The sequence below is a fragment of the Echiichthys vipera genome (genome assembly GCF_963691815.1).
Source record: "Echiichthys vipera genome assembly, chromosome: 11".
NCBI classification, from domain to species: domain Eukaryota; kingdom Metazoa; phylum Chordata; class Actinopteri; order Perciformes; family Trachinidae; genus Echiichthys; species Echiichthys vipera.
Window position 1 is genome coordinate 8,250,334 of NC_139836.1, and position 10,004 is coordinate 8,260,337.

At 41.1% G+C, this 10,004-nt stretch overlaps 2 protein-coding genes across 2 annotated transcripts; one reads left to right on the forward strand and one right to left on the reverse strand.

Moving 5' to 3' along the window:
• The first annotated feature begins 485 nt into the window (after positions 1-485).
• On the forward strand, positions 486-4,941 carry mcfd2 (multiple coagulation factor deficiency 2, ER cargo receptor complex subunit). Its single transcript, XM_083922681.1, has 4 exons — positions 486-580; positions 1,884-2,057; positions 2,179-2,338; positions 3,204-4,941. The coding sequence occupies exons 2-4, from the start codon at positions 1,885-1,887 to the stop codon at positions 3,333-3,335; spliced, it is 465 nt and encodes a 154-aa protein (XP_083778807.1). The 5' UTR covers positions 486-580; position 1,884; the 3' UTR covers positions 3,336-4,941.
• Positions 4,942-5,964: 1,023 nt separating this feature from the next.
• On the reverse strand, positions 5,965-9,316 carry prop1 (PROP paired-like homeobox 1; the record flags this gene model as incomplete). Its single annotated transcript, XM_083922809.1, has 3 exons — positions 9,214-9,316; positions 8,041-8,270; positions 5,965-6,336 (listed from the first exon to the last, which is right to left on the reverse strand). Exons 1-3 carry the CDS (start codon positions 9,305-9,307, stop codon positions 5,965-5,967), a joined length of 696 nt encoding a protein of 231 aa, XP_083778935.1. The 5' UTR covers positions 9,308-9,316.
• Between the last annotated feature and the right edge of the window lie 688 nt (positions 9,317-10,004).

Below are 10,004 nucleotides of genomic sequence, written 5' to 3' on the forward strand. Positions count from 1 at the left end.
GACAGAGTCAAGGCAAAGGCTTTTTAGGTCAAGATAGGTCACTGTAACGGGGAAATACTTGGTCCCCTTGAAAGTGCCATCCATATGTGAAGTGCTCACAAACTACAACATGACAGGATTTTACCAAAGATAGGTCATTTACTCAAATTAGCAAATTTCACAAGCAGAAAGCATGCATGTGTTACCTACTTTAGGGCATTTCTAGGTGCTACACCTGTATCATTATCTTGCTATATGACATAAACATAATGTTTATGACCTTAAACATAATGTTTATGGTCATAATGTTGGAACATGTACGGAGTATGAGACACTTGTAATTCAGTCGTAGACAGCTAAAATAACAATGTAGCCTGTCTAGCGAGATTAAAGTTTATACCGACGTTGGTGCAGTGAGTCATCTCGCTTCAGTTGTGTACTCTCTGACAACTTTAACCAATCACAATGAGCTGTCGTGTCCAAGTGGAGCTACGGCAAGCCGCTCGGTCCTCTACAGGCGACTACAGTTCATTGTTGCCAGCCAACCACTAAGACAACATAACTGTCCACGGAGTCGAGTAAAGAGAAGCACCGTTTTCAGGTGAGTGTTAAAATTACCTTTTAAGTTATTTATACCATTGACCTTCTTGTATGTTTTGTCCATTAAACAGGTCATGATAAGTTTACGCAGCCCTGAAATGAAGCTTCATGCTAACAGATGTTATTGTAGCCAGTCTTGTTAACTTTGAGGTCTCTTACAAGATAACGGTTGGTATGCAACGGTAACCTCATGGTACATGCAGTACGTAGCGCCATAGGATATTAATTCAGCAGTTAAATGTCGCTATTAAGTTAGCTTATAGCTTCACTGACGTTCGTCAATGTCTTTAGTTGACGTCACATATGGCTGGCTGTATCTGACGTCACACCATTTAGATATACAGTTGTTTATGTTTGCAACATGACGTAGTTCTCTCTAAAGCTGTGCCTCAAACTAATGTAGGAGTATCTGTATTTAGCTGCAGCTTCTATAACTGAGAATCTATCAGTAGTGTTGTTTGTGAAGTGTGAAAGAAAACAGAATATTGAAAAGTAGCAACGCATATTTCAATTTAGTGCATATATATTATAAGGATTATGGGAAATGTGATATCTACCATGGATGTATGGGCTACAGCAAAGGCAAGGCTATTTGTATAGCACAATTCAACAACAAGGTAATTCAAAGTGCTTCACATGAAACATAGAAAAGATTTAAAACACTTAAAAGGTCATTTAAAACATAGAAAAGATTTAAAACACATAAAAGGTCATTTTTAAAACATATAAAAGATTTAAAACACATAAAAGGTCATTTTTAAAACATATAAAAGATTTTAATCACTTAAAAGGTCGTTTAAAACATAGAAAAGATTTAATCACTTAAAAGGTCATTTTTAAAACATAGAAAAGATTTAAAACACATAAAAGGTCATTTTTAAAACATATAAAAGATTTAAAACACTTAAAAGGTTGTTTGAAACTTATAAAAGATTTAAATTAAATAAAAGGTCGTTTAAAACTTATAAAAGATTTAAAACACTTAAAAGGTCGTTTAAAACGTATAAAAGATTTAAAACACTTAAAAGGTCGTTTAAAACATATAAATGGTCATTTTTAAAGCATAAAAGATGGTTACAGTTACAGACGTTACAGTGCAGTTTACTGAATAGCAGCGGCAAAAAGAAAAGTTTTCAGTCTTGAATTAAAAGAACTAAAAAAGTAGCAGCAGTTTTCCTGGAAGTGTCCTAGGTGTCTCTAATAATGTGTGTGCGTGTGTGCGTGTGCATGTGTGTGTGTGTGTGTGTGTGCGCGCGCGTGTGTGTGTGTGCGCGTGCGTGTGTGTGTGTGTGTGTGTCCAGCAGAATGAGGACCGGCAGGTGTAGTGTGCAGTGGGGGGGCCTGCTCCTCCTCCTGTCCTGCTCTCTGCTGTGCGTTCACTCTCAGGCGGACCCGCAGCAGCACCCGCCGGTCACAGAGAGTGCAGCCCATTTATCCAGTCACGGTCGCCTGGACAGAAACATGATCCAGGACAAAGAGTGAGCCAACATGTCGATCTGCCTGTACTGTATATGCACGATTCAGGACTTATTTGCACAGAATGGTGAACTTTGAACACAGTCATCGTCCGTTAGATCTGACTCCTCTTTTGTCTTCCAGCCACATCATGGAGCATTTAGAGGGAGTGATAGACAAACCAGAGAAAGACATGACGCCCCAGGAGCTTCAGCTGCATTATTTCAAGATGCACGATTATGATGGCAACAATCTGCTGGATGGGCTGGAGCTAGCCACAGCTATCACACATGTACACAGAGAGGTAGGTATACTGTGTATGTGTTTGTTTATGTTCTCTTAGGTGTGAACATAATGCCTGTTATCTTAAAGGTGGAGTCTGCGATTCTGGAGTAAGATTGTTGATATTTAAACTTAACACCCAAACAAATACACCCTCTCTAGCCTCTCAGCCTGTGCCGAGCCACTTTGGTTGGTACCCATTTAAAGAACCAGGGCTGTGTATGAACACTGGATTATTTTTAGCGCGCACACAGAACAGACAGCTAGCAGGCCGTGAGGAGATGTTCATTGAATTTGACAAAAGTATATTGGAATAGAATAATAGACTCTACCTTTGTAACCAGTAATCGTTTGACTGTTAAAGGATGGTGTAAAAACGATGTTTGTGTGTGGATATAGCTTTCTATACTTTTTAGTAAAAGTAAACACTTTTTTTACCCTAGAAAACCAATTTTAGTGGTTCCTAGTTTTATTGTCTATTTAATAAAACATCCGATGCGTTCATTTATTTTAAAGAGTCACAAACATTTGAAATATTCCAAGAGTTTGTCTTGTCACAGGTCTTTTCTGCCTATGATATCCCTCCACTGACTGCCTCTGTGTGTTACACCCAACGTTAACATCTTGAGTCATTTGAGATTAAAGAAGCAAGATGCCTTACAAATAGAGTGGTGAAGTCCCACCCCTTCCGTTCAACCCCCCCCCCCCCCCCCCCATGGGACCTCTGAGATCGTAAAACATGAACGTGTCTCACTGCCGATAATTTAATTATTTTTAATACGAGAGGGAGGAAAAAAAGAGGGAGAGAGAGTGAAGAGAAGAGAGAGAGACATAAGGGAGCGAGCGTACAGAGAAACTTAACAGACACTCTCTCGTTTCTTCCTCAGGAGAGAGGAGCGGACAGCCAGCCGATGAAGGAGGAGGACCTTATGACTCTCATTGATGATGTTCTGAAGGACGATGACAAAAACAATGACGGCTATATCGATTATGCCGAGTTTGCCAAATCACTGGAGTAAGATGTCACCTGAGCACTGACATTCTTGGTGTCCACAGCACCAACAACAAGGAATCTGCAGCGGAGCAGGTGCACTGAGAGTCCACCAAGCTGTCTACAATACCATCCTTTGATCTTTGCTTTCTCTTTCTCAAGCCATCAATCAGGGTTATCGATCATTCATGAAGTTTTTGGAATTTTTTGTGCTTTGTGAGTGTTTGTGATAGAAATGTATTTCATGTGAAGTCCACGCCAGTAGCAGAAAGATTTAATAAGCAACCAAAAAGGGGGGAAACACCTGTCATTTTTTTAGTTTCTGCACCTTCTGTTTTTGGAGGTTCCTTGAAGTAATGTTTTTTTTTTCTTTTTAAGGAGTTGCCCAATACCTCTAAGAAACACATTTTTCTGCTCAGCTCCTCATGGTATCTAACCGTGGATATATACTTTAAATTCTAATTGATGAGGTTTAGAGGTCTTTGCAGTGAAAAGCCCTGTACAATAAAAGCCTAATACTTTCATTAGCATCCAACGGTGAAGTGGTAACAAAGGCCTCAGTGGCAGGTTTCACTAAACCACTGTAAATAAAACCCTGCGTGGTTCTGTAGGGAAAAGTGAGCATATGTTGTTTTTCTAAAATTATTTTGGATGAATCGGCCCTTTTCACGTACAGGCACTCGGGAGTGTATGTTCTTCTTTTAGTGGCACTACACTTAATTCACTCCCGTAGCCCAATAGCATCTAAACAGAATATCATCACTTTAAAAGTCCCATATTGTCAAAAGTCAAGTCTTTTTTGATTCTAAAGCAGGTGGAGGTGCTATATAGTACTGTGAAAGTATCTAAACACTCAAATGCACACAGCCCGTATTCAGAAACTGTGCCTTTAAAAGAGCCGGCAGGACTTCTGTACGGTTACGTCACAAATCTACTAAGTGCTGCTACAGTGCTGTTGAAGTCATTCCTGGTTGCAATGATGGTACAGAGACGCAGAGAGCGCAGATGTGGAAAACCCAATAACACTGACCAATCAGAGCAGGCTGAGCTTATTCAGGAGGGCGTCTTAAAGAGACAGGCACTAAAACAGAGTGTTTCAGACAGAGCGTGAATACAGGTATATTTAGAGAGAGGGAGAAGAAAAACACGCAGCAGTGGCAAGTCAGTCAGTGCCATGTTTCTTCCTCCGGTCGTCACTCTTACTTTCATGAAGATTACCACAGTTCTATGAGCCAATCACCACCAGCTTCCCTGTAGTCTGCGAGCCAGCTGATACTTGACATGAATCAACACCATAGTGAATGTAAAGCAGATCCTTTATCACTGTATAAGCTAGACTTAAAGCACACTGGTCGATGCTGCTGACACTGCAGTTGTTTAAAAGCTGACGTAGCTTCACGGGGTAACAGTAAAGCACTTGTTATAAACACACGTTTGCTTCAAATCATTCGCTGCCTTTAATACAGACAAACATGTCACGCCTCTGTGTGTGTGTGTGTGTGCGTGCGTGTGTGTATTGACATTTGTTGAATCCATCTGTGTATGGTGGGTGGGTTTCTATATTTTTGCCATCCAGTATTGATTCTTCAATCAGTTCAGGTTGTCGATTGTTAAAAAAAACCCAACTGAAAGCATAACAGATGCAACTGTGTTGTCTCTGGGATGTGAAATATTAAAAACTGTACTCTGCAGACTTTGAGATGTTTTTTAATGGACTGTGGTGTGTGTGGAGTCCTACCCTGTTGGGTTCATGATGTCACGTTTAAAGGGCTTTGGGGAAAACTATTTCAAATCTTTATTGGTTCGATGCACAGAAAAGGTTACAGGTGAAGTACAATAAAATGGTCAAGGAATTGAGTTCACATACTCCCCTAAATGTGCTGGGTATTGCACGGCTCAACACATCCAGCACACAAAACTTTGAACATTGCTTTAAGTTGCAGTGAAAATGTAAATGCATAGTTAATTAATAAGTAGGTCCGCCGATGTGAAAGGCCGACCCACAGTGCAGTCACATTTATTCTTAGCAGTGGATGTGAAGAGAGCAATAGTGAGGGCAATTTGAAATCTGTTTTAATATACTGTATAGTGTCAATAAGACTTTGAGCTTGTGAAATGATGCTCAGCAATAATTGAATCACCTGTGAAAGACTTAACAGATTGAAAACTGTGACACTCAATGTGTGTACGACACTGAAGTTACTTTCACAGCCAAAATTTGGCTCAGAATTTGTTCTTGTCACTTTTGTACTTTGTTAAATGTGTGTGTGTGCATGTTTATTAGCGTGCTGAGTTTCACACAGTTTACGCTGTAAATTTGAACTCACAAAAACACATCTTTTTACCACACAGTCTATGTAGTCTCATTGCCGATTATAATTTGTGAACCAATATCATTTTAATTCTTTTCTATGCATCCACAATCTTGAAATTCTTGAGGTTTTTCCCTTACAAAAGCTGGTGTGCAACCACAGGCTGTGCGTTTTCAAACTTCACAGGTGGGAAATTGAATGAGTTATCACTTTATTTAAGTGAGTAGGAATGTGAAATAGGGTTGGAAAAAGTACTGCATGATTACTCCATTTTCTGCAGCCGAATAAAGATTCAAAAACATTTTTATGTAATATTAGACGTTTCAATTTGCCCTGTGTTGCTTCTTAGCTCCAGTGTGAGGTGGGGTCCAGAGGGGGCATGGACGCCAGTGAGAACATGGGTGAGGCGAGGTTGCTCCTCAGCGGGCTGTACCACTCTTCGTGCTGCCGCTGGGTGGCTGGCTGTGGTGGGACGCTGGGGCAGGGGCACTGGCCCATCGGGCCCGGGTGGCAGGGGTAGGTCCCAGAGGGCAGCATGGGCGGAAGGTGGGGGAGGTGAGGCAGGGGCTGGGTGTAGTACTGCCGAGCCATGCCGGGCGGCTGGACGTGCATGCTTCCCAGCAGCGCCCTGTGGCCTGACATCACACCCACTGAGAGAACCTTCTGTGAGGCCCTCTCCTGCTTCCGCTGTTTGGCTCTTCTGTTCTGAAACCAAACCTGCAGACACAAGGACACATTAGTTAGTAGCCTACATCCCTTGGTGCATGGGGACACCTGAAATTATAATGCAATAAAATAGGGTGAGTTCAGCAAAAGTAGGACATTTCAGCATTGCCATGTTGCCATTGAAGCAAAACAACACTGCTTTGACGTGTTCAGGGGAAGTGAACCTCCAAATCAGGAGAGTGGCTTGCCAGCAGGCAAGGCATGGAACTGCTTAGGGCCTCAGGCCAGTAGGGGGCCCCTGACGGCTGACACACTTTAAACTACAGCAGTGACAATGCACAAAGTTTGCAATGACATTAGGAGATCTGACCTCCCTAAGGGGGCCCCACCTGACCCATCCTCTCCCGGTGCAAGTTTTTCTTTCTTTGTTTTTTATTGTTCTTCATAGTTTTTTTCATTTTTATATTTATATTTTGAAAATAATTAAAATGTGCACTTTTGAAATAAAAAATGTTTACATTTGGCAATTCTTATGTTGGTGACAGATTATAACATATCATATATCATGGTGGTACTGAACACTGGTTCTAGGGGCCCCCTGTGAATTTTTGCCCAGGGCCCCAACAGACTCTAGACTTGCCTCTGCTTCAAATGAATGTAACCCTAAAAGTTATTATGAGTAAAATAGAAATTGTCCAACTGTTGGAGTTGAAGTGACACTTCAACCTGTTTCATGTAGCATTCCTGCAATAATATGCATTTGATTCAATAATGGACAACAGTGATAAAGTGAATGACTATTCGGCAATTAGTGCAAAGTCAAGACATTCCATTTGCAATGATATTAAAAAGACAAAAGCAGTAAATCTTCACATTTGAGAAGTCGGAACCGGTGAGTGATTTGATATTTTTGATAAAACTAATTTAAACTTGTTGTCAATTTTCTGAAGATCAATTAATCAGTTAATCGGTCTCTGCATTAGATTATAAATGCAATGGGTGTAGGTTTCAAAATAAATGATATATGAGCTCAAAGTTACTCTTCAGTTTTACCTTCTCTAAATGGAATAAAGAAAAAAAATGAAAGGTCCCTTATTGTTAAAAGTCAGCTTTCCATGTCTTTTTTTTATGATGAAGCAGTTAGAGGAGCTAGGCTGTATAAATACTGTTAACGTATCAAACTCCACAGAGAAATGCAGCCTGTATTCAGAAACTGTGCCTTTAAACCAGCCGTCAGGACTTCTGCACGTGTGATGTCACAACTTTACTATATACAGGTAGAAAGTGCCGCTACAGTCATTCCCCGGCTGCAATGCTGGTGCAAAGACACAGAAATTGCAGATTTGGAAGACGGGGCAATGCTGACCAATCAGAGCAGACTGGGCCTTTTCAGGGGGGGGGGGCTCTTAAAGAGACAGGAGCTAAAACAGAGTGTTTCAGACAGAGGGTGAATACAGGTATATTCAGACAGACAGGATGAGAAAAATAGTGTGTTTTTTGAACATTAAAGCATGTGAACATGTTCTAGTAGAAACCCAAAATACAAGTATGAAGATGGACCACAGTTTTGTGTAGTGTGCTGGACAAAAATGAACCTGAAAATGAACATAATATGTCCCCTTTTAAGGGAACTACAGTGTGTTGAGTCCTTGGAAGGCAGAAATCACAGTTCTATTAAAATAGACAATTAAATTAAGTGTGTTGATTGACTTTGACTTCATCAAGTCACTGCCTGTCACAAAGTTGGAGTCCCACCTGTATGCGAGCCTCATTGAGCTTGGTGATACGAGCCAGCTCTTCTCTGTAGTAGATGTCAGGATACTGGTTCTGTCCAAAGGCCATTTCCAGCTGTTCCAGCTGCTTGTGGCTGAAGGTGGTGCGGTGCCGTCTCCTGGCTGGAGAGGGGTAGGCCCTGTTCCGCCTGCCAAGGCTGACACCCATGGAGGTCCCACACAATGACCCTTTCCTCACCGACCCTCCTATATCTGTTTTCACCAGGAAGAAAAAGAGGCTTTGCGAGGATGCTGAAAAGACTTCTACTCTTTCAGAGACAGTTCTCCAGCTCCTGTTTCTTGAGTTACAAGGCATGATACAAAAAAGTGGCCTGAACTTGTAAGGACCCATTTCACCAATGACCATCTCAAAAAAGAGGGATTACACTGACTTTATGGTTCCCACTGCCACCAGGCAACCTGAGAGCCACAGAGCTTTAGCTGCCAAAGACAAGCTTGTGAGAAAAAGATACCAGAAACTGGGGGATTTGACAAAGATTATGACCACAAAGTGACTAATCTGACAAATTGGTGCACTGCGTTGACCTTGTCTGTTCACGTCATGTTGCTTAGAGAAGAGACAGAGTTGGTGATTGGTATTAAAACTAGATCCAAACATTTTTATTATCTTAAACTTTCTTTTTTTTACCAAACCCTGTGACATATCTATAGTTAAATTGTATTACATAGTGCAAACCATACTAATACTGTGGTATTAGTTATTACACTGGTAACTGATAATAAACACATATAATCATTAAGTGCAACTAATACACTATTGGGATCAGACCAATTGCAAATACAGGTTTTCTTTAGGGTTAAAAGTTCAATTTTAAAGCAGCTACGAGACATTTTGTGCATTATCAAAACTGACACTTTTACATTTTATATTTCCATGTTTGAAAGTCCTCCAAACCCTCGTATACAGCGTCTAGACCATCACGCAACGCTGCAACTCTCTATTGTTTTGAATGGTAGGAGGTACTGCATTAAAGTAAATTTAATAATGTATGAGAACTATCACTGAAAACAAAATATGTCTAGAAGGACACATTTTAGTGCAGGTATCTCCGTTGCTAGAGGAAATTCTACCATTTGTGAATGGCGTAACAATATTAAACAGACTATTAAACCTATAATGTTTTATGGGACTCACCTGCACTGGAGCTGACAGTAGCCATATCAGAGTAGACGTCTGCAGAGTCCTGAGGGCTCCTCACTGCGTCTCCTGCTACCTTTACCTGGGCCATCACTGCAGCTCTGCTCACTGATGAGACCATCTGCACCGTCTGCCCCCCCCCCCCATACACACACACACACACACACACACACACACACACACACACACACACACACACACACACACACACACACACACACACACACACACACACACACACACACACACACACACACACACACACACACACACACACCATGCCCATGTCCCACCTACCGTGTTTACCTGTACCTGTGTGAGTGCCTGTGTCAGAAACCATACTTTGACTACATTTCCTACGTTTTGCAGAATGCCTTTTTCAAATACTAAGAGAAGGAACCCGAACCACGCTGGGACTATACACACAGAAATACATACCTGGACAAGTCTATGAAATATTTTGGACTGTGATGGTGATCTCAGCTGCAAACCTCACCTTGCTTTCCAGGTTTAGTTTCTGCTGCTGCCGGTGTAAATTTCACCCTCTGCTTCCTCTATTTCTCCCTGAGAGATTGTTTAATAAGACAGGATGTCTGCCCAGGATCTTTGTTCAATCCATTTTCCATATAAATTGGAAATGTAACAAAATAGACTCAGACATGACATGAATAGCTTCTATTTAAAACATTTTTTAAAGATATGTATCTTGTGATATAGATGTAGAGATATCTATTCTACTTTTGCAGTTGTTTATTCAACAGGGACCAATCTTCGCCTCCTGTTCCCGT

What these genes read in the sequence shown, in the direction of transcription:
- mcfd2 (XM_083922681.1), top strand. Translation starts at nt 1,885, where the DNA reads ATGAGGACCGGCAGGTGTAGTGTGCAGTGGGGGGGCCTGCTCCTCCTC. An exon ending in AACATGATCCAGGACAAAGA is followed by an intron (nt 2,058 to 2,178) that starts GTGAGCCAACAT and finishes TTTGTCTTCCAG; the next exon opens with CCACATCATGGAGCATTTAG. An exon ending in TCACACATGTACACAGAGAG is followed by an intron (nt 2,339 to 3,203) that starts GTAGGTATACTG and finishes TTTCTTCCTCAG; the next exon opens with GAGAGAGGAGCGGACAGCCA.